General features: G+C 53.7%; 1 protein-coding gene across 2 annotated transcripts in view; it reads left to right on the top strand.

Moving 5' to 3' along the window:
- Window positions 1–10,414, top strand: part of PDE9A (phosphodiesterase 9A) — a 115,758-nt gene extending 105,344 nt beyond the window's left edge. For both annotated transcript variants that reach the window (XM_030915449.1, XM_030915450.1), the window contains exons 14-19: window positions 998–1,111; window positions 3,371–3,475; window positions 4,204–4,332; window positions 5,959–6,054; window positions 7,693–7,774; window positions 10,186–10,414. In XM_030915449.1, the coding sequence (XP_030771309.1) occupies window positions 998–1,111; window positions 3,371–3,475; window positions 4,204–4,332; window positions 5,959–6,054; window positions 7,693–7,774; window positions 10,186–10,199 (540 nt within the window). In that variant the 3' untranslated portion in view covers window positions 10,200–10,414. The remainder of the gene's footprint in view (window positions 1–997; window positions 1,112–3,370; window positions 3,476–4,203; window positions 4,333–5,958; window positions 6,055–7,692; window positions 7,775–10,185) is intronic.
- The last annotated feature ends 13,771 nt before the right edge of the window (window positions 10,415–24,185 follow it).

Below are 24,185 nucleotides of genomic sequence, written 5' to 3' on the forward strand. Positions count from 1 at the left end.
CTGCATCTGCCACTGCTGCCCCAGTGGGGAGTTCCTCCAGGGACAGGACCCGGGGAATCAAAGGAAGTGAACGCCCCTTAGTGTAGCCTTCATCCCACTGAGCCATGTCAGAGAGCATCCCACAAGAGAAGGAGGCAGCACCCGACTGGAGGAGCAGCCCCTCTGCACACGGGATCGTCCTCATGCCCAGCCACCGTGGGGACACACCAGCGTTGGCTGCTTCAAATGCTTCACTGACTGCAAAATGTGACTCTCTGCTGGGGGTAAAATTCGTTGTCCCACTTTTTAAAAAATATATTTTGTCATGGAAGATTTCAGGAATAACTGAATAAATGCTTCACTAATAACACAATTCAATGTTTACAGGAAAATTGAATAATTCAAGATGCAAGTGATGTCCACCTCAAAAATATATGTATACATTTGAAATGACCTAGATTGATGGGTTTGGGTTTTGTATCTGATGCTTGTGGTTTTATTTTCTTGGAAGAGGAAAATATCATACCTGGCACAGAGATGTGTTCTGTAAATGACTGAGGGGTGGGTGGATGGATGGACAAATGGATGGAAGGGTGGATGGATGGAAGGCCAGATGGGTGGGTGGGTGGATGGATGGATGGATGGATGGATGGATGGATGGATGGATGGATAAATGGATGGAAGGGTAGATGGATGGAAGGACAGATGGGTGGATAGATGGATCGATGGATGGAGAAATGGATGGAAGGGTAGATGGAAGGATAGATGGGTGGATGGGTGGATGGGTAGATGGATGGGTAGAGGATAAATGGGTAGGTGGATAGATGGATGGATGGATGGATGTGTTTTTGGGGTGAATGGATGGATATGTGGACAAATGAATGGATGGGTGATGGATGCACATATGAATCAGAATGAGGGATACATGAAATAATGTGTGCAGGAGGCTCAGTAGGCCTCCGTTGAATACTTGTTGGGATTATGCTCGTGTTAACACTTTGTTCTCTTAACTATTTAGGGAATGATCACGTTAATCTTGGCCACTGACATGGCAAGACATGCAGAAATTATGGATTCTTTCAAAGAGAAAATGGAGAATTTTGACTACAGCAATGAGGAGCACATGACCCTGGTGAGTGACTTGTTCTGCCTGTGTGAGCAGCCAGGCGGTGGGCTGGCTGAGTGGGTCATCCATCCAGCTCACGCTGGAAGCCAAGAAGCCAAAAGTATTAGTCTTGCCTTGAAACATGGTATCTATAAATCTGGTTTTCAAGGTCATGACTCTTACTAGGAAAGTCCCAGGCAGGGTCTCCCTCCTGACGGAGCCTCCTGCATGGTCAGAGGCGGCACTCTCCCATTCCTCCATCTCTTTTGGATTTGAGGGAGATAAGTGGGTGAAGGCCATGCATCTGGCTCTGCTTTCCAGAGAATAAAACCAGCTCTCCCCTGAAGACACAGCCCCAGCCCATCTCTGTGGGAGCAACTCCAACACATTCCCTGCTCCCCAAGCCAGCATCCCCCCCCAGGCCCACACCATAGCCCGGCACCCCTCTATCACCAGGACAAGGGGGCCAGAGAAGGGGTAGGGGGCCTCCCCCATGAGAAGCTGCAGCATCTTCCTTTCGGAAAGGGCAGGCACTGGTCACCCCAAGGCACACAAGGACCGGAGCACGACTCATGCCTGGAATCCAGCACTTTGGGAGGCCACGGTGGGAGGATTACTTGAGTCCAGAACTTTGAGACCAGTCTGAGCAACATCTCCACAAAAAAAGAAAAAACAAAAAATCAGTGCATACCTGTGGTTCCAACTGCTTGGGAGGTGGAGGTGGGAGGGTCGCAGGAGCCCAGGTCCAGGCTGCAGTGAGCCATGGTCGTTCCACTGCACTCCAGCCTGGGCAACAGAGCAAGGGTCTGTCTCAAAAAGCAGAAGAGAGAGAGGTGCAGGGATGGACCTGCAGGCAGGGGTGACCCACGCCCCACCGATGCCTTCTTCCTCCCTCTGAGGTGGGAGGAGAGGTCAGGGAAGAGACGGGGAGGGGCAGAATGCCGGAGGATCGGGTACCAGGTGGTCAGGACCTCCGAGCCCAGCTAAAGTTCCCCACTCCCACCCCCAGCCTTACACACTGCAGCTGTGCAGACCAGAGGCAAAGCGAGGCTCAGAGCCCAGGCTTCCGTTTATCCCAACGACTGGCACCAGGCGGGGTCAGATGACAAGCAGCACAGCCAGAGATTGTCTCACTGCTAGGGAGCCCCAGACGGGGCTTCATGAACACTGGAGGACAGAGGTGGGGGGAAGGTCTTGGGGGAAAAGGTTCTGAGTCAAAGTGGGCCCCGATAAGGAGGCCTCCAAGGAGAGTACGGGCTGACATGGGAGGTGTGAGGTGCAGGGAGTGTGGCCGGCAGGGCCTGGGACCTTGAGCTTCCCCAAAGACAGTGCCGCCCTGGCCCTGTCCTAGGTCTGATGTGGGGACAGCTCCCCTTGACCTTTTCCAGAGACAGTGCCACCCTGGCCCTGTCCTAGGTCTGGTGTGGGGACAGCTCCCCCAGGGCGTGCCAGGCACAGGCTAGTAATTGCCTCTGGTCTGGAGCCGGACTCCACAGAGGAGTCAAAGAAAGACCTGGATGGCTTCCTGGGAACTGATAGGGTGGGGAAAGGAAGGGTGACCACAGCAGGGTCCCTTCGAGGTCCCGCCGAGGTTGGAAGGCAGGATCCACCAAGCATCGTGCAGACACCGAGCTGAACTGACCTGCCCCTCACCTAGTCACATTCCCCAAACCAGCAGGTGCAGCCCGCAGCCCGGGGCCATGTGCCTCAGCTGGCCTTTCCTGTTGAACCAGCTTCAGAGCCTGGACAGCAGCCAACACTTTGGCCCGGAAACCTGGTGATTCCAGACAGTCATTTGTGCCCGGTGCAGGCAGGGCTGCGGGACACCAGCCCTCCACGGCCTGTCCTATGGCGACATCCGGGCTAGTTCGGGTGGAAGCTGCTGCATCCCTGGGTCTACCCTATCTCCTCCTGAAGCTCCCATGGTGTGCCCAACCCTGGCCAAGCTCGGACGGAGCCACCTGTCCTCTGGGAAGATAAGCAGTGCACCCACCTGGGGAACAGCAGCAAATAGGGGGTGACCAGGCACGGGGCAGTGCTCCGGGGATATCACCTGGGCTGGGATGGCGAGAAAGGCTGGAAGGAGGGGACCCAAACAGGACCTTGAAGGTTCATTCTCCATTGAGAAGGTAGCCTGTCCTCCCTGAAGTCATCCAGGCTCAGTTGCATGGTCCAGCTGCATGGTCCTCCATCTCTTCCTGCCTGTAATGGCAAGTCCAGACCCGAGCAGCTCAGCAGGCCATGTTCTGCCTCCTGTTACCTCAATTCCAAAATCTCTTCTTTCAGCTGAAGATGATTTTGATAAAATGCTGTGATATCTCTAACGAGGTCCGTCCAATGGAAGTCGCAGAGCCTTGGGTGGACTGTTTATTAGAGGAATATTTTATGCAGGTAAGAGTCTTGCAGAGCAATCAAGCCTCCAGCCAGTCTTATTAACCCCACTTAGTAAGGATTTGCGTTAAACAGCATGCCAGGGTGGACCCGCATATTCACCGGGCCGCGGACAGTTCAGCCTCCAGAAAGCCTTCACGGGGCGTACATCAGAAACAAAATGGGTTATAATTTGAGACCTGAAAGAGAGTGACAATCCAGAAAAGCTAATGTCCTAAAACTGCCACCTGTCACTGCTAATTGAACCATTATTAGAAGCAGCCTTGTCAAGCCAGTTGCCTGAAAGTCAAGAAGCAAGAACTGCGGAGGCAGGAGGGGCCCCAAGAGGGCTGAGACCCAGCAGGTCAGCTCACACAGATGGCCACGGGGAAGGTCGGGGACATAGAAAACCAAGCCAGCTGAAAACAACCACCAAATGTTAATACAACAGCTTGATCAAGCCTCGGAGAACTCGGGAGGCTTTCTGCAGGACACCTCTGCTGTCCTGTGTTACATGCAACTTACCTCTGTCTGTCTCTCATCTCAGTCTTCCCAGCTAGACCTGCATGCCCAGCTCTGTTTAGCACTGAAGATACTGTCGCCCTCGCCTTGTTCTTTACTGAGACACATTTGTGGTGTAGTTTGGTTGGTTGGTGGTTAACTGGCGCATCTTGTCTTTCTCTGAGAACAGCGATCTGGTTCCGGGGCATTTCTGTCTTTAATGTCGCTATCTGCTGCATTCCCTGCAGAGCGACCGTGAGAAGTCAGAAGGCCTTCCCGTGGCCCCGTTCATGGACCGAGACAAAGTGACCAAGGCCACAGCCCAGATTGGGTTTATCAAGTTTGTCCTGATCCCAATGTTTGAAACAGTGACTAAGGTGAGTAACTGTCACCGCATGTGACACTTGCATACACTCAGATACACAGGCACATGCAGGCACACGCAGGCACACACACAGGCACACACAGACACACGCAGGCACACAGACACACGCAGGCACACAGGCACACGCATGCACATACACACACAGACACGCAGGCACAGACACGCACACAGACACATACATGCACACAGGCACACACTCATGCACACACACACACAGGCACATATATATATACACACGCACAGGCTCACAGTCATGCCTCCACACGTACACAGGCACACAGGCACACAAATGCACACACAGGTACACATGCACACACAGGCACACTAGTACACATGCACACAGGCACACACATGCACACACAGGTATGCACAAGCACACACACAGGTACACACGCACACAGGCACACACACAGGTACACACGTGCACACAAGCACACACATGCACACACAGGTATGCACATGCACACACAGGTACACACGCACACACACAGGCACACACGCACACAGGCACACACATGCACACACAGGTATGCACATGCACACACAGGTACACACGCACACAGGTACACACACAGGCACACACACAGGTACACACACGCACACAGGCACACACATGCACACACAGGTATGCACATGCACACACACAGGTACACACATGCACACACACAGGCACACACACAGGTACACACGCACACAGGCACACCTGCACATCCTGAGCAGCCTCTTCCCCGGCTGTCGTGGTGACTGCTGTCCCTGCTCCGTCCAGAGCCTGCTCCCCACAGCCTGACCCGTGACCCCAGCATCTACCACTCTGTGCTGCACTCCCTGCCTTGCCTCACTGGGCCCTGGGGAGGCCCCTCATTGCCCTCCTGCATCACTGCTAGCCTTCAAGTCCCTGGAGGCAGCACCGGCTGTTGACTCTCCTGTCCCCTCTCTGTGTCCCAGTTCCACCGAGTCCTCACCTGTGGAGGAACCACTGAGCTCTGTGCCCTCGAGCTGTGAAGCCCCCGTCCAGCTCCCAGTCTCACCGCACCCAGCCACCAAGGCCTTGCTCCCTGCACACAGCTCGTTCCTGCCCAGCTCCCCCCAGGGCCCCTGAGCTGCCTGTGGCCCCTGCCAAGGCCCCACCTCAAGGCACCCCCAGCATGTGCAAAACAGGCCCATCTCTTGTTTCCCCCAGGGGTCTGGTCTCACAGCCTTGCACCCTTCAACCTTCCTGGGCTCCCAAGTGCTGTGGATCCTTCTGCTCCAGGGGCATCTCCTGGAGCCGCCCCCACCCACTTCCCACTCCCAGGACCCTCAGCCGGGAGGCTGTCAGCTCCTTTCCCCTGCCCCTTGTCTTTGTTAGAACCTCAGAACCTGTCCCCAACCCTCATCTCACGGGCACGGGGGACACAGGAGGCGGTGGGGGGAGACTTTCTGTAGGACCTCATGGAGGGCGATGGGGGCCAGAGACAGAGCCACAGCGGGTGGGGGCGGCAGAGCCGGCACGAGGGTGTCCAGGAGCTGGGACTGGCCCAGAGGCTTCCGCACAGTGCACCTGACACCTGTTTTTCTCCGACGTTTCCCATTGCTGTAAGAATGAGGGACTCTGAATGAATCCGTTTTTCCCTCCCAGCTCTTCCCCATGGTTGAGGAGATCATGCTGCAGCCGCTTTGGGAATCCCGAGATCGCTATGAAGAACTAAAGCGGATAGACGACGCCATGAAAGAGGTAAAACGCACCGAGAAGAACCTTCCTTCCTTGTGGCAAGCAGGCATACCGCCCTCCGCACTCCTGACTCCAGAATCTTGGATGTGCCAAGCAGGGCACCACTGAAGGTGGCCCCATGGACAGGCGCACACGTCCCTTCCATCAGAAAGCCTGGCTCAGTGAAATTAGGGAACGTGATACGGGAAACCAAAACTGCATTCGCCAAGAACGCATCAGGGCTCAGAACCTTCGAGGGAGTTTACTGGCCGTGCCCTTCACAAGAACCACGACTGTCACCCACACCTGTGGGCACCCAGGTGTCCTTGGGCGTATCCGCCGCTGTTAGAGCATCTGGGTCCCCTCTGAGTACAGCGCCTGGCCTGGCCCCAGGGCTGACTTGTTCAGAGGAGGCCATGGGCTAGAAAGGGGCCCTCCCCTGGCACAGGGGCAAAGCGACCATCCACCTGCCAGCTTCCGGGCCCAGAACACACACCAGCACCTCTCAGGGGACAGGGAGCCTGGGGCTGGCTTTCGGTAGCTGTTGCATTGACATCGTTTTGGAGGAAGGGGTTAAGGTCACAGGCTCAGGGCCCATGCAGTCTTTCCACAGATTCCCCCGGCTGTCTGCTGTCCAGCCACCCATGGTGTGGCCTCTGCCCCGCCCTTCTGCCTCCTCCCCCCAGCGCCCCCATGCAGCTCGAACAGCCTCACTACTCCTGCAGAGTTTGACGCCTCCTGGCCTTGGCCGGTGTTGCCTCTGCCACCCCCCCTCCCCACAGTGCCCTTTGTACCATTGAAGCACCCTCCAAGGCCCGTCAGTCAGGGCTCCCCTAGTTACTGTGCCTACCACGCCGTCTTTTCTGCCTGGGCGCTCCTGAAGCCCACATGGCCCACGATGCCCTTTTGAGCGCTGAGCCATTTTCCAGGCGTGGCCTTGTGTTGGTCTCATCTCCCTCGACTGACGGCCCCGTGCTCCCCGTGCCCACACCTGCCCGGGGCGCCATGCCAGGCACATGGTAGATGCCCAGCAATTGCTTAGAAATTGACTGAAAATCCAGACCAGCTGCCCTGACTTCTCCAGTTGACGGAAAGTCACAGAAAGGTCTCTAAAGCTCTGGAAGGCTGAGAGCACTTATGCAGAGGGACAGAGGTAGCAGGAAGGCTCCTCCTACTCCAGAACCCCGCAGGAGAGCTGAACGGGCTTGTGCCTCTCTCGTGGGCCTCCGAGAGCCGTAGCCCTGATGGCCTTGAGTCTCTAGGCCTGAGCCCTGCTGCCCAGTAGGGGACACTAGGGTTCTTCAAGGTCTCTGCCTTCCCCCTCTTAGCCCCCACAAAAAGGACAGTCACACCAAAGAGGTGAAAAGGCCCAAGTCACAGGCTCTGCACACACCACCAGTCCCTGCGGCTGTGGTGGCTGCGGCTGGGTGAGCTCAGGCCCTGGATGTCCAGGCCCCGGATGAGGCACCAAGGGTAGTGGGACAGGGTCCACAGAGCTGCCTCTGAAAAGCCCGTGTCAGGAGCACTTGGGCTCACAGGGGCTGGACACCACAGGCTTTCACATTGCAGCACCTCCAGGCAACAGAAGCTGCTGGAAGAGAGGCAGACACTCCCCTGCTGTCTCCTGCTCCCTGACTTGGCCTTCTCTGCATTTTGTTCCAGTTACAGAAGAAGACTGACAGCTTGACGTCTGGAGCCACCGAGAAGTCCAGAGAGAGAAGCAGAGATGTGAAAACCAGTGAAGGTAATGCTGCCTCTGCTGAAGTGGCGTCAGTCCATGCAGTGATTGCGACAAAGGACAGAAGGAAGAGGAAGGGGAGAAAATCTGAATTTTGGAATACCTTTACATGAATGGAATTTTTTTTTTTTTTTCAGACGAATTCTCGCTCTTCTTGCCCAGGCTGGAGTGCAATGGTGTGATCTCGGCTCACTGAAACCTGTACCTCCCAGGTTCAAGCAATTCTCCTGCCTCGGCCCCCTGAGTAGCTGGGATTATAGGCGTGTGCCACCACACCTGGCTAGTTTTTGTATTTTTAGTAGAGACAGGGTTTCACCATGTTGGCCAGGCTGGTCTTGAACTCCTGGCCTCAAGTGACTCACCTGCCTCTGCCTCCCAAAGTGCTAGGATTACAGGCGTGAGCCACTGCGCCCGGCCAAATGAATGGAAATTTTATTCCTTGCATCTAATCATTAGAATTAGGCTCTTAAGCCTGGTGGCTCATGCCTGTAATCTCAGCACTTTGGGAGGCCGAGTGGGCAGATCACTTGAGGTCAGGAGTTCAAGACCCAGCTTGGCCAACATGCTGAAACCCCCTCTCTACTAAAAATACAAAAATTACCCAGGTGTGATGGCACATACCTGTAGTCCCAGCTACATGGGAGACTGAGGCAGGAGAGTCACTCGAACCTGGGAGGCGAAGCTTGCAGTGAGCCGAGATTACGCTACTGCACTCCAGCCTGGGCAACAGCGAGACTCCATCTCAAAAGAAAAAAAAAGAATGAGGCTCTTAAAGAAGGGGAACATGCTTTAGTTAATAGAAAAACATCAATAATTAGCATATGCATCACTTATAAGAGTAAGGACTTTTTAAAAGTGCAATTGAAGTACTGAAAACTTCACCAATCACGTGTTGGCTTTCTATGGCTTTGAGAATTTCCCTCTGCACTTGTTGATATAGTTATTCAGCTCACGGGGAATGCAGAGCAGCCATTTGTTCACCTCATAATAAGGTCACACTATACATGTCTAACAGATAATTCAAGAGAGAGTGCATCAAGCATGTAAGGCTCAGGGCAGGATAAACGGGACATGGCTTATAAGTGGGGCAGCAACAGACTGGCGTCCAACACACCTGGTTTTGAGTCCAGGCTTGCCAATTACAAGCCAAGAGACGTGCACAAGTGTCTCAGCCTCTGAACCTCAGAGCCCCAATCTCTAAACCAGAGGCAATAATATCATTGTTACTGCTATTTTAGTGATTAAATAGTCAAAGTGCTGGTCTGGTCCCTGTGAAGGGCTCAATGTTGGTATTTAATTTTTTTTTTTTTTTTTTTTCTTTTTGAGACGGAGTCTCGCTCTGTCGCCCAGGCTGGAGTGCAGTGGCCAGATCTCAGCTCACTGCAAGCTCCGCCTCCCGGGTTTACGCCATTCTCCTGCCTCAGCCTCCCGAGTAGCTGAGACTACAGGTGCCCGCCACCTCGCCCGGCTAGTTTTTTGTATTTTTTAGTAGAGACGGGATTTCACCGTGTTAGCCAGGATGGTCTCGATCTCCTGACCTCGTGATCTGCCCGTCTCGGCCTCCCAAAGTGCTGGGATTACAGGCTTGAGCCACTGCGCCCGGCCGGTATTTAATTTTTTAAGTCAGTTCATATTTTTCAGTGGCTCAGAAAAGGGATCAATATTGTTTTATTTTGCTTAAATGTATTCAGCAATATATCTGATGGCCTCTTTCTTTTAAAATGGTCTATGTGTCGGCCGGGTGCGGTGGTTCACGCCTGTAATCCCAGCACTTTGGGAGGCTTAGGCAGGCAGATCACTTGAGGTCAGGAGTTTTAAACCAGCCTGGCCAACATGGTGAAACCCCATCTCTACTAAAAACACAAAAATTAGCCAGCCATAGTGGCGCATGCCTGTAATCCCAGCTACTTGGGAGCCAGAGGCAGGAGAATTGCTTGAACCCAGGAGGCGGTGGTTGCAGTGAGCCGAGATCACGCCACTGCACTCCAACCTGGGCAACAGGGCCAGACTCTGTCTCAAAAAAAAAAAAAAAAAAAAGTCTGTGTATAATCCTGTTACGTTTCTGCGACTGCTGGCGCTTTTTTTTCATCTTGTTTTTTGAGATGGAGTCTCACTCTGTTGCCCAGGCTGAAGTGCAGTGGTGTAATTTCAGTTCACTGTAACCTCAACTTCCCAGGTTCAAGTGATTCTCCTGCCTCAGCCTCCCAGGTAGCTGGGATTACAGGCGTGCGCCACCACACCTGGCTAATTTTTGTATTTTTAGTAGAGACAGGGTTTCACCATGTTGGTCAGGCTGGGCTCAAACTCCTGACCTCGTGATCCACCAGCCTTGGTCTCCCAAAGCGCTGGGATTCCAGGCGTGAGCCACCGCGCCCTATTCCTAAAAAAACAAATCAGTCATCTTTCCCTTCTTCCAGGAGACTGTGTCTGAGGAACATGAGGGGCGTGGCTGCGGTTCCGGACGGGCTGGTGGAGCTGCGCGGGATCCTTGTGTGGGAAGAGCTGCCCTGGGCACCTGGCACCACAAGACCACGTTTTCTAAGAAACATTTTGTTCACTGATACAAAAAAAAAAAAAGGAATTCATGATGCTGTACAGAATTTTATTTTTAAACTGTCTTTTAAATAATATATTCTTATACGGAAATGGGTACTGTACTTCTTCTTTGCTAGAGTTGTGTATGCTGCTTCCGGTAAGTTCTCTCGTGGAGACGAAGGACACTGTGCTTTTCCCCCAGATGTATCTTAGAGCAATTGACCGGTGTGATACGGTGCGTACGTCCCTGTAAATTCAGCATTAAATGTCAGAACGGTGCCCTGAGCGCAAGGACGTGCACGGGTCCTGTGTTTCTGAGCAGAGGGGGATGTTAGTGCCATGTGTGCAACATCTGGGGACTGAGGCAGGGTGGCCAGACTGTAGGACGTGTGTCAGAGCAAACGCACCCATGGCCACGGGGACGACACACGCTGGGTGCTCCTGCGCAGGAAGACTGGTGACTTCACATTTAAATCCTCAGATAAGGAAAAGAGACATATGTATTTCAGCACGTCTGAGGGTCTCTATCTCGGGAGGAGAGATGGCCCTCCCTCCGGCCTTTGTTCTGGTAACGAGCACAGGGGACATTCTGGGTGGCACTGTGTCCACACAGGGGACCCAGCCCCCGGCTTGGTCACGGCCAGGCTCCTGTTGTTGCTGGGACAGTCGCACCCCTGAGCTCTCAGAGACTGCCTGCATGCGGTGGACTCCTGGAGACCCGATTTATGAAAAGCAAGGAAAAGGCTGCTGGCTGTGTCCCCTGGGCTGTGGGCTCCATCTCTGCTGCACTCTAGAGACTGAACCACCTCTCGACACGCTTCGCCCTGCAGAGCTTGTCTGTAAAGGCCATCGGCGTGGTCTGAGCTTGGTAAACGTTTCATTTCTGTGTTGGGTCACTTTCCTCGGAGCAGTTGTTTCCTCTTGGTGAATTCCAGAATATTACTTCCCACCTTCAAATAATTCATTTTTTACCTGTAAAATTTTCCATCTCATCTTGGCTCCAGCTCAATACGTATAGGGACCTTGATTTCTACACCGCTTCTTGTTTCTGCTTTTTTCATTTGAATCCTACTAAAGCCAATAGATACGGCAACGTTGGCAAAAATAGAAGCAAAACGTAGGCTTGTGGATATTGATGCCCTCGACCTTCCTGCCAGCCCCTATGAGGGATTATTACCTGCTTTCCTCATCCATAACAAGGCTCTTTGAACAGCACCTTCATCTGCTACAGCACTTGGAATGCCCACCTCACCAAACTGCGCCCCTCATCAAACTCCATACAACGCTTCCTTGAATGTTACTATCATAAACATGCAATCACACGCACACACATGGACACGTACACGCTCTTACATGTCAGCACACCTCCCCTGGTTCTAGGCTGTACTGCATCCTGGAACAATTAAATCAAATGACTGAGGTGCATTAGGGGAGGTGTCTAGACGGCATCTACTGTTAGTCCCGGTTCGTATGCAGCCAGCCTGGTCTCCATGCACAGGACCCCCAGAAAGCCCACCAACCCACCCTCCTGTCACACACAGCAGTCCCTGAGGCCCCACAGTTGGAGGCCGTGTCCACCCTGGTCAGCCTGAGCACCCAGAGCCTGCCCGCGCCGGGAGGCAGCCACACGGGTGAGCTGAATCATGGGCTACATGCGGTAGTGGAGGCTCAGGACCAGACAGATGTGCCCACAGCCCCAGAGAGCTCTGGGTCCAGCCGCAGAGGCAGGTGTGGGGAACTCAGCACCCAGGCCTGGGGGTACGCCCAGCATAGGGAGTGAGTGTGCAGACACAGGGGCCCACCCCCATGAGCACAACCCACTGAACAAGACGCCCCTCTGGGGTGGGCGGCACCATCTCCTCCCAGGACGGTGTGTTTCCAAGTGAACTCTCTGCCCAACAGTCAGTATTAAGTCAGCATGAAGGGTGAAGATGTTTACAGTTAAGCCGCATGCACGTCAGGAGACAGCAGCAGCAATGCCCGGGACTTTCCACCGTGAGCTCCCAGCACACAGCAAGCATCTCGCCAAAAAGAACAGAAAGTTTGCAAAGGGAGGGCCAGCCTGTGCGCAGCCGTCCCGTGTCACCTGTCATGTCTCCGACTTTGACCGCCTCTCGCAGCTTCCTTTATTCGTAATGTCTAAAGCCAACCCAAGCATCTTTGCCTGCTGACGTCTTAGCCAAAGCACATGGGAAACCCGTGAAGCAGAACTGACCGCTGTGAGGGCTGGGAGAACACTGGGCATCTGAAATACTTCAGCCCAGGAAAACGTCCATCAGTGGACACTATCGGCTCCCAGGTGGCCTCTGGAACAGGAAAGCAGTCACACCCTAGTCCATCCCACGGGAAGCCACGCCTTATACTACTCTAGAGCCAGTGCCTGGGGCTGTATACCCCTGAGCCGGGAGACGCCGGACAGTGCCCGGACAAGGCTGTGCTCTGCCCACAGCTCCTCCACTGTGGCCATGAGGGAGGTTTAAAAATCTCGGTCCAAAGGCTTTCACTGTAGTCTAAGGGACAGACAACATCGTCACTCTGAATTGGGAGGGGACTGTGTTCTATTGGTAACCAAAAGGGGCCCAGCAAGGTGCTGGGGTTCCAGTCTCCCTGAGTCCTCAGGCAGGTCTTCCCAGCCCCCACCCTGGGACTCCCCACCCTGCCACAGGGGAACATGAGGGTCAGGGGTCCCCAGATTCCTGGGAGCTAGGGCCGGTGCCCTGCCAGAACACGGCGCTGTGAAACACGGCCTCAGGCAGGAGCCAGGGCCTGTGGGGGTGAGTTACCTTGTTACGGGCTGAATTCTCTCCCCAAAACTTACGTCCAAGGCCATCCTGGTGCCTCCCAGTACTGTGGAGACAGCGCCTTTAAAGGGCAGTTAAGATAACATCAGCTCACGGGGGTGAGCCCTGAGCCACTCTGAGTGTGTCTCACAAGAAGAGGAGAGCAGGGCACAGATGCACACACAGGGCGCCGGGGGAGGACAGGCCCCGACACACAGAGGAGTGGGGCTCAGTGGAAGCCAGCCCTGTCAACCCTTCTCTCAGACTTTGAGAGATAAGTGTCTGTGGTTTAAGCCCCCAGCCAAGCTCCCACACACACCCACCTATGTGCCTCGCTAGGGCCGCCCGAGCGGACTCACACATCACACCTCCCTCACCACTGCCTTCCTGGGCAGCAACGTGGGCCCGGCTCACAACGGGCGCTGGAGACAGGTTGAGCTTGGGTTGACTGGGCCAGCACAGCATGATCTGTCTCTCTCTGTCTGCATATGCGCACACTGGGACGCAGTCGTTCTGGGGCCAGCCCAATCCTGCAGAGCCCCCTTAAAGAATCTCCCTTAGGCAAAGCCATCATCATTTCCCAGCCCCAGCGCTGCCCAGAAGGCTGGTTCTCTCCTGCACTGAGGCCATGAGAGCCAGGAGAGGCAGCTTGAGGGAAGGTCGAGCCCTTATCTCTCCTCAGGCAAGGCCAGGCCTGTGGTTCACCCCTTACGAGGCGCAGGCAGTGAGGACGCAGTGAGGGGACAGGGGGCCTCAAAAGGAGAGGCTGCTCCCTCCGGAAGCCTCCGCCACGGAGTCCGTGCCAGCCGCCTTCAGGGCCTTTCCGCCCAAGGACCCGTGGATCCAGCTGCCACCACGGCCAGCATGGGATGGGGTCATCAAGCCCAAATCCAAGCCCTCTGACCTCAGTTCCTCACTGCCAAGGTCGAGTTAGGATTCCAGCCGAATCATAGTGAGACCACAGGAGGCAGATGGGGAAAATTATTTTCATTATTTGCCCTGTAGTTTCCAATTTTTCCACAACTGGCTTTCCTTTCATGAATAAAATAAATACACATTATTTTATTTTAGAGCTGGGGTGTAACCTGCAGGAAATAGCAACGTGTAACCTGCGGGGAGAAGGCCTGAGATGTGCAGAGGAAGCCAAGGTGACTGTGTCCACAAGTGGCAAGGCCAGCGCCTGCTGGCGTCTCAGCCCGTTCTGTGGCTGTGGCAACAGGGATTTCCTACCGCACTGAGCCGGCTGATTCGGTGTCTGGTGAGGGTTCCCAGACGGCGCGGGAAAGGGCCCACCAGCTGTCAGTGGGGGGATCTCTTTCCTAAGGGCGCCACTCTCATGCCAAGTGATCCACTCCTAACACCATCAACCTAGGTCTGGCTTCAACATCACAGACGTTCGGCCCACCAGGAGCTGGGAGAGACAGGAAGGACCCCCACCCCTACCCCGCAGCCTTCAGACGACAGGAAGGAGCCCCTGCAGCCTTCAGAGGGAGCACGGCCCTGCTGACCCGTGACTTCAGCCTTCTGGCCTCCAGAGCTGTGAGAGATGAGCTTCTGCTGCTGAAGGCTCCCTTTGGGGTCATTGGTTTGGGCCGCCTGGGGAAGCACACACAAGCTGCCACTGAATGATGATAGTCGTCCTAATCCTCATCCTGACAACTGCTGGCTCTGAGCCTGCGTTTCTGCAGCACCCCCGCCCCCAGCCCGGGGCTGTTCAGGAGCCCCTCCCCACAGCAAGCCCTGAGCGGCCTTCCTTGTCATCAGTGACCCCTAGTGCCCCATTTGCAGAGAGGGTCACAGGCACAGAGAGGCGTGTGGCGCACCAGGTCACAGAGCCACGGAGCTCCAGAGCAGGCCAAGGGCAGCCCTCCCAGGAGAGCCCTCCCGCTCATCCCTGGACAGCATTCCTGGGAGCTCCCAGGCATTTCTCTGATGGCTGATGAGACTGATCTTTGATTTTTGATCTGCTTACTGGACATTCAGCTTCCTCTTCTGTGATGCCACGGCCTCTGCCCACATTCCGCTGGGGCAGTTTGTCTTTTCCAAATTGATCATAGTTTTTTTGCTGTTGTTTTTTTAGACGGAGTCTTGCTCTGTCGCCCAGACTGGAGTGCAATGGCACGATCTCAGCTCACTGCAACCTCCGCCTCCCGTGTTCAAGTGATTCTCCCGCCTCAGCCTCCCGAGTAGCTGGGATTACAGGCACCCGCCATCATTCCCGGCTAATTTTTGTATTTTTAGTAGAGACGGGGTTTCACCGTGTTGGCCAGGCCGGTCTCGAACTCCTGACCTCAGGTGATCTGCCTGCCTCGGCCTCCCAAAAGTGCTGGGATTACAGGCGTGAGCCATCTCACCTGGTGATCAGATCACAGTTCTTTTTAAATTCTGGATTCTGATCCCTTGCAGTTAACTCTGTCCTGTTACATCTTCTCCCGACGGGTGGTCCAGGAGGCTACAACAGGCTGAACAAATTCCTATGTTGAAATCCCAACCCCCGAGGTATTAGGAGGGGCCTTTGGAAGGTGATGAGGTCATGAGGGGAGCGTGAGACTGGTCCCCTTGCGAAAGGGACCCCAGGAAACTCTCTTTTGGCCACGTGGGGATGCACACAAAGGCAGCATCAGCGCCTGCAACCTGGAGCAGCACCCTCCCCAGTGCCCGACCCTCCCACCCCAATCCGCAGCTTCGGACCTCCAGAGCTGAGACAACCCAGGCTGCAGGGCAGAAGCCCCACTCTCCAGCCCCGGCCTGAGTGGCTTAAGGCTGCCGCCCTTCCTCTGCCCCCCTCTCTTCCGGCTCTACGCTTGCACTGGTTTCCTGTTGTTGCTGTAACAATCGCCGACCAAGTACCACAGATTCCCTCTCTGACAGCCCTGGGCGTCTGGAGCCCACGGGCCCTGCCACAGAACTGAAGCCAAGGTGCCAGCTGGACTGCTTCCTTGCCAGCGGCCTGGAGGAAAGCTCGTTTCCTAGCCTCTTCTGTGGCCTTGCCCATGGCCTCTTCCTCCAGTTCAAAGCCCATCATTTCAACCTCTGCTCCTAGCATCCCCTTCCCTCTCCTTCATTCCCTCTCCACTGCCTCTCCCTGCCTTCCTCTGCTGCCCTCCTGGAAGGACCGAGATGACCCAGGCCCACAGGGCAGTCCGGGATTTAATCACATCTACAAAGTCGCTTTGGCTGTGGGAGCCAACGCTCACCGTTCCAGGAATTAGGACCAGGAAATCCTGGTGGGAGGGTGGGGGCAGATTCTGTCCGCTACCTGGCTGGGGGGCCTTTCCTGACTGCCCTGTCAGAAACTGCAGCACCACCCTACGCCACTCCACCCCATCCACATTCCACCTCACCCCTGCCTCACCCCACCTCACCCCACCCTACCCCGCCTCACCCCACCTCACCCACTTCCACTCCAACCCACCCTACCCCACCCCTACTCTACCCCACCTTTATCCCACCCCACCCCTGCCTCACCCCACCTCACCCCACCACACCCTCATCCCACCTGAGCGCTACCCTACCCCACCCAACCCCACCCCCACTCCAGACCATCCCCACTCGACTCCCACCCACTCCACTCCACTCCTACTTCACCCCATCCTCACCCCACCCCACCCCGCCTCACCCCATCTCACCCCGCCTCACCCCATCTCACCCACTTCCACTCCAACCCACCTACCCCATCCCTACTTCACCCCACCTTTATCCCACCTCTCCCCTGCCTCACCCCACCCCTGCCTCACTGCATCCCACCCTATCCTCACCCCACCCCAACCCTGCCTCACTCCACCTCACCCCACTTCCACTCCAACCCACCTTGCCCCACCCCTACTCACCCCATCTTTATCCCACCCCACCCCTACCTCACCCCAGCCCACCCTCATCCCACCACACCCCCACTCCACCCACCCCACCTCCACTCCAACCCACCCTACCCCATCCTCACCCCACCCCACACCTGCCTCACCCCACCTCACCCCACTTCCACTCCAACCCACCTTATCCCAACCCTACTCCACCCCACCTTTATCCCACCCCACCCTCAGCCCACCCGACCACTACCCCAACCCACCCAACCCCACTCCCACCCCACCCCACTCCCACCTCACCCCACCTGTGCCTCACCCCACCTCACCCTACTTCCACTCCAACCCACCTTACCCCACCCCCACTCCACCCCACCCCTACCTCACCCTCATCTCACCCAACCCCACCCCCACTCCCCACTTTGGGTACAAAAACCAGAAAAGCCCAGGCTATCGGCGGGAGGAGGTTGATGTCCTGGCCCCATGCGCTCCACATGGCTGGCTTGCTCTGTCTGTCATTCCCCTACTCCTAGTTCTGTCCAGGGTTCCTCCAGCCCCAGAACTCAGCATGCCTGTGATGCCACCCTCAGACAGCCACAGGCCCTGCCCTGTGGTGCTCCCCAAAATTCCAAGTCCCAGTCCAATGGCCTGAGACCGGCCAGCCTGGCAGTGCCATCTGGGCAGGGACGCGTGAGCTCCTCCACATTCCACCTTTTGAGATGTACTCTAACCTTCTATCCGGACCCTAGACAGGCGGGGTCAGCCAAAGACCCAGGCGCTCCTGGAGTCAGGCACCCGTGGCTGGCAGCAGAGCACATCCCCTGGCCAGGGCCACGTTTGTCATGGGATCACTGGACATTGACCACCAGAATGGTGCTGGTATGCTGAACTGGGGTGGTTCCAAGTGTCTGTATAGATAGGCAAGCTGCAGAACGTCCTTTCCTAGGAGCCTGAACGCCCCAGGGCAGCCCGGTGGCTGGGACATGCTAGGGGTTCAGTGACCATTTGTGGGATGACTGGGTGGATGTGAGTTGTGGTTGCCAACCTAATGAAGCTCAGAGAAAAAACCCACAGTGCCGATTGTGCTGGGGGAGGTGGGGGTCCTCTGGTAGGCATGTATATTCCTGTGATGTGTGTGCCTGGGCATGTGTGTACATTATGTGCAGACGTACACATATCACTCACCTAGCCCTGCTTCCAGCTAAGAGAAAGGAAGCCAAAAACATGCAAAGATGCCAAGCAAGCACCCTGGCCACAGTCTTCCAGACCTGGCAGGGAACAGAGTAAAAGCTAGCAACACTGGGCTCCACGAAGGAGCAAAGGGGCAAGTGCGGAGGGCGAGGCGGGCAGACAGCGGGTCCCTCCCGGAGCAGCACGATCGGGCGTCAAGGCCTCATGCAGCATCCGACAACGACTTGTGGCAAGGAGAATTCTGGACTGACTTTCTGTTGTTTTGAGTGAAAGTAATTTTATCCAAAAATTCAAAATGCATTGGATGTGCCAATCAGAATGTAACAGAAGGAAATGCTACACCGCCTGGCTGCTTCTCCCCTCAGCTGCCGTGAGCATGTCCCACCTGTGCCATACGGCCTGGAGGAAGTGGCTGCAGCAGGACTCGCAGAGTTCCTCGTGTGTGGCCACTGGCCCTGCCTCCATTGCTGCTGTCTCCCTACAGGCCAAGGCAAGACAGGCGGGGCACACTGCACAGCTCTCAGGGGAAGGATCCACACGGGTGTTCCCTCTGCACATCACCTGCCCACCTCGGATTGCCCACCATCCTGGATGGACCCACAGTAGGCTCCCACGGCCCACACTGGCCCCTCCGACACCCCTGCCAACCTCAGGCGTGGCCCATCGCTGCAGCTGTGTTGGGATACCTCTGCCATTAGGACGTAGCCCACACAGAAGCCACCTGCTCTGCAGATAGCCCAGCAGGACAGGGCTGGAGGCTTTCCGCATTCCTTTGCCCCGGGATTGTAGAGACCACTCAGCCACTGTGCTCCTTTCCAGGAGCTGCCGTAACAAACTGCCACCAGCTTGGTGGCTTAAAACAGCAGGGAGTCATTTAAGCTTGGTGGCTTAAAAGAGTCCTTGGGCAGAAGTTGGAGGTCAGCAGATCAACAGGGTCCCTCCTTGCTTCTTTTATCTCCCAAGTGGTTCCCAGCACTTTGGGAGATTGCATGGTTTGTGTCTTCGTCACTCCAGTCTCTGCGTCTGTCCTCATGTGGCCTTCTCCCCGTGTGTCTCTCTGTGTCCAAATGTCCCTCCTCCTAAGGACACCAGTCATGCTGGGATTAGGCCCACCCTACTCCTGTTCGCCGACTCCATCTTAATTTGATCACATCTACAAGGACCCCATTTCCAAATAGAGTCGCAGTCACAGGAACTGGGGATTAGGACCTGCATGTATCATTTTGGAGACACAATTCAACTCACGACACCCTTATAGTCTCAGCTTTCCCATCTGTCAACTTCTACCTCTTCAGTTGTTGTGAAGTTTAATAACACAAAATAACACCGGGCTTTGCACGATGTCTGGCGCTCCTTGGGTACTCTTCGGGGCCTGCCTGGGTCTCTCCTGTGTGTGGAGGCATCATTACTCCTAATCCAAGCAAGCACGGGTGGAGCTGTTAGCTGGGAACGTCTTTTCCCCAAACAAGCCAGGATGTGAGGAATCCATGACCAAAAGGGAACTGGAGACTCAGAGTGTGTGTGAGATCCAGGGACTGCCAGCGGGGTCTCCTTGAGAGGCCTTGGATAGCTTGGGGTCTCTACAAACTGGGTACAGCGTGACATGGGAGGGGGAAACTGATGGAAAGGGGCAAGAAGGAAAAGGTTGGTAGGGAGGTAAGAACTCAGGAGAACAAATCATGACCAATGTGTAATCTGCTTGTGTCAGTCTCAAACCTAAACTTTTGCCTTCAACTACCTGGACATAAAAGGAGAGTGTATCAGCTAGCCCTGGCTGTGTAACAAAGCACCCCAACACTTGCTGGCCTGAACAACAATGTTTATTATTTTTCACAGTTCTGAGGGTTGAGAAGGCAGATTTTTTGGTCTGACCAGCCCAGCTGGAGCTGGCTGGTTTACGATGGCCTCATCCACATGTCTGCCACTTGGTTTGCCGGCAGATTGCAGTTTCAAGCACACGTCTCTGTCATTGTGTGGCAGGCTAACAAGGCTCATTCACACAGTGACAAGTGGTTCCCAGCAGTCAGAGAACGTTAAGTCCCAAGTCCCAAGCACTTTTCAAGTCTCAGTATGCAAGTAGCCTTACGTCTCATCAGCCAGAGCAAATCATATGGTCAAGCCCAAGTTTAAAAACTTGCTTTCACGCCTGGGCATGGTAGCTCATGCCTGTAATCCCAGAACTTTGGGAGGCCAAGGCGGGTGCTTCACCTGAGGTCAGGAGTTCGAGACCAGCCTGGCCAACATGGCAAAACACTGTCTCCACTAAAAATATAAAAATTAACCTGGCATAGTGGCATGTGCCTGTAATCCCAGCTACTAGTGGGGGTGAGGCAGGAGGATCACTTGAACCTGGGAGGTGGAGGTTGCTGTGAGCTGAGATCGTGCCACTGCACTCCAGCCTGAGCAACAGCAATAGCGAGGAAAAAAAAAAGAAAAGAAAAAACTCACTTCTTGACAGAAGGAGCTGCAGAGAATTTATGGCATTTTTTTAAAATTTTATTTATTTTATTTTTTTATTTTTTTGCAATCTACCAGAGTGAGGAAGATGGCTAAAAACAAGATTGTGAGTCACTCTTCAAGCATCTGTCTTTACATGCCCTTTTCAGCCTCCTCTATCACCAAGCCCCTGCTGCTTTTTCTAACACTTCCAAGAGCTACTTGACTCCAGGGTCAGGGCACACCACGACCCTTTATTATAAAAAACAGCTGAGGCCAGGTGCTGTGGCTCACGCCTGTAATCCCAGCACTTTGGGAGGCCAAGGCAGGTGGATCACCTGAGGTTAGGAGTTCAAGACCAGCCTGGCCAACATGGCAAAACCCCATTTCTACTAAAAATACAAAAGTAAAAAATAAAAAAATTAACTGGGCATGGTGGCGCACATCTGTAATTCCAGCTACTCAGGAGGCGGAGGCAGGAGAATCGTTTGAACCTGGGACGTGAAGGTTACAGTGAGCCGAGATCGCCTGGGCAACAGAGAGCGAGATTTCGTCTCAAAAAAAAAAAAAAGTAAAGAATAGCTGCAACGTTAACTTGGCATCCGATGCTATTGCTATTCTCCTTGAACTCACACTGAAGGATTCCACCTTCTAAGACTGTTGAAACCCTCCATGTGGTGCTGAGAGACGCCGGAGACCTACTGCTGATCTGCCTCATGCTACCCCGGCACCGACGGGGGTGTTGGTTATAACCAGTGCGAGTTAAGGAGGGAGTCAGCGCCTAACTTCCAAGACTCAGGAGTGTGTGAAGAACCAGCGCTTGACGTCTGGTGTTATTTTGCCTCACCAGTTTTTATACATAGGTGTTTATTTGAGCAAGCCATCAAAGGAAACTTTAAAATGTAAAGCATTCTTACACAGTCTCCTTGCAGCACAAATCTGTAATTAAGGGATTCTCAAAAGTCCCCCGTGCTCACTGAAATTGTCACATTTGGCCTTCCATCTGGTGGGAGAGCAGAGTCACTCAATTTCTGCCAAGTTTAAGGGAGATTCGAAGCTTTCAGGCAACTCTAAGGAAGGCAGGTAACAGTGTTTTACAAGTGGAAAAAACTTCATATTAAACAAAGCACAGCCAGGTGCAGTGGCTCACACCTGTAATCCCAGCACTTTGGGAGGCTGAGGTGGGAGAATCGCTTGAACCCAGGAGGCAGAGGTTGCACCATTACACTCCAGCCTGGGCAACAGAGAGAGATTCTATCAGAAAAAAAGAAAAAAGAACAAAAGAAAGAAAAGAAAATTTACGGCCGGGCGCGGTGGCTCAAGCCTGTAATCCCAGCACTTTGGGAGGCCGAGGCGGGCGGATCACAAGGTCAGGAGGTCGAGACCATCCTGGCTAACACAGTGAAACCCCGTCTCCACTTAAAAAATACAAAAAATTAGCCGGGCGAGATGGCGGGCGCCTGTAGTCCCAGCTACTCGGGAGGTTGAGGCAGGAGAATGGCGTGGACCCGGGAGGCGGAGCTTGCAGTGAGCTGAGATCCGGCCACTGCACTCCAGCCTGGGCGACAGAGCGAGACTCCGTCTCAAACAAACAAACAAACAAACAAAAAAAAAAAAATTTACAGAATAAACGTCCTTACAAAAAGTAAAAATAATAATAAATAAATAAAACAGGCCGGGTGAGATAGCTCACACCTGTAATCCCAGCACTTTAGGAGGCCGAGGTGGGTGGATCACTTGAGGTCAGGAGTTCAAGATCAGCCTGGCCAACATGGCAAAACCCCGTCTCTACTAAAAATACAAAATTAGCCAGGCATGGTGACACGTGCCTGTAATCCCAGCTACTTGGGAGGCTGAGGCAGAAGGATCACCTGCACAGCCATAGGGAAAAAGGAAATCATGTCCTTTATAGTAACATGGGTGCAGCTGGAGGCCATTGTCCAAAGCGAATTAACGTAGGAAGGGAAGTCCCATACCGCATGTGCTCACTTCCAAGTGGGAGCTGAACGTTGAGTGCACAGGATGTAAAGAGGGCAGCAAGAGACGCTGGAGACTGTTAGACATGGGAGGGAGGGGCCAGGGCTGATAAACACCTGTTGGGTACTATCCTCAGTACCTGGGTGACGGGATCAGTCGTACCCCAAACATCAGCATCACGCAATGTACCCAGGTAACAAACCTGCACATGTACCCCTGAATCTAAAATAAAAATTGAATTTTTTTTTAGAAAAGAGCTTCTTTTATTCTAGGCATAGTATGTTCAATATATATAATGGCAAATGAAGAAGGATAGGATTCTTACCCTCACGAATCCTAAAATAACGTGAATCAAAAAATTAATTGTGGGCCAGGCACAGTGGCTCACTCCTATAATCCCAGCACCTTGGGAGGCCAAGGTGGATGAATCACCTGAGGTCAGGAACCTGGCTAACATGGTGAAACCCACCTCTATTAAAAATACAAAAAAATTAGCTGGGCGTGGTGGCAGGTGCCTGTAGTCCCAGCTTCTTGGGAGGCTGAGGCAGGAGAATCACTTGAACCCAGGAGGCAAAGGTTGCAGTGAGCTGAGATCGTGCCAATGCACTCCAGCCTGGGCAACAAGAGCAAAACTCCATCTCAAAAAAAATTAAATTAAGTTAAACTAATTATGGCAAGAGTAAGCAGCACTGTTGTTCGTTGACAAATGGCTTTAAGTGCTAAGATTGATTTTCATGATCACATCTGTGTATTAATGTATGTTATACATGAATAGCTAATTCACATAAGACTTTTTGTTCACTACGTTGGTTACACAAAACACAATAAAACAAAATTTCAAAATAAAATAAGAAGAAATAATATAGAATGGTCCCCTGTGCCTTTATTCTACATACTCATCCTCTGTCAGATATAGGGCTTGGAAATACTTCCTCCCAGTCTGTAATAAAAGGCCCCAGGTCTCCTTAATGCTCACATCTTCTCTAACATATCATGATGTCACAGGCAAGTATTGACAGTGACACAGCAAGATCCAGAACGTTCCCCAGTCACCTCCCAACTCACAGACATCCCTCCAGGGATCCACAGGATCCCTGTAGAGTGAAACCCCATCTCTACTAAAAATACAAAAAAAATAGCTGGGCATGGTGGCAGGCACCTGTAATCCCAGCTACTTGGGAGGCCAAGGCAGGTGGATCACCTGAGGTCAGGAGTTCAAGACCAGCCTGGCCAACATGGTGAAACCCCGTCTCTACTAAACATACAAAAATTAGCCGGGTGTGTTGGGAGGTGCCTATAATCCCAGCTACTCAGGAGGCTGAGCCAGGAGAATCGCTTGCACCTGGGAGGTGGAGACTGCAGTAAGCCAAGATTGCGCCACTGCACTCCTGCCTGGGTAGATGGAATGAGACTCTGCCTCAAAAAAAAAAAAAAGACCAGTTTGTATAACCATTGAGGACATCCAGGCTATTCCACTGTTTGACTTTTACAGATAAATCTGCTATGAACATAGATCCACTGGTTTTTATGAACATGAGTCTTCACCTGTCCGGGGCATGCCCAGGAGAGCAATCCTGAGGTCGTATGGTAACTGCACATGGAGTTTTGTAAGAAACTGCCAAACTGTTTTCCAGAACAGCTACACCTTTTACATTCCCACCAGCAATGCACAAGTGGGTTATCTTTTCGTTACTGACA

Source organism: Rhinopithecus roxellana, chromosome 13 (genome assembly GCF_007565055.1).
Source record: "Rhinopithecus roxellana isolate Shanxi Qingling chromosome 13, ASM756505v1, whole genome shotgun sequence".
In the NCBI taxonomy this organism is placed as follows: domain Eukaryota; kingdom Metazoa; phylum Chordata; class Mammalia; order Primates; family Cercopithecidae; genus Rhinopithecus; species Rhinopithecus roxellana.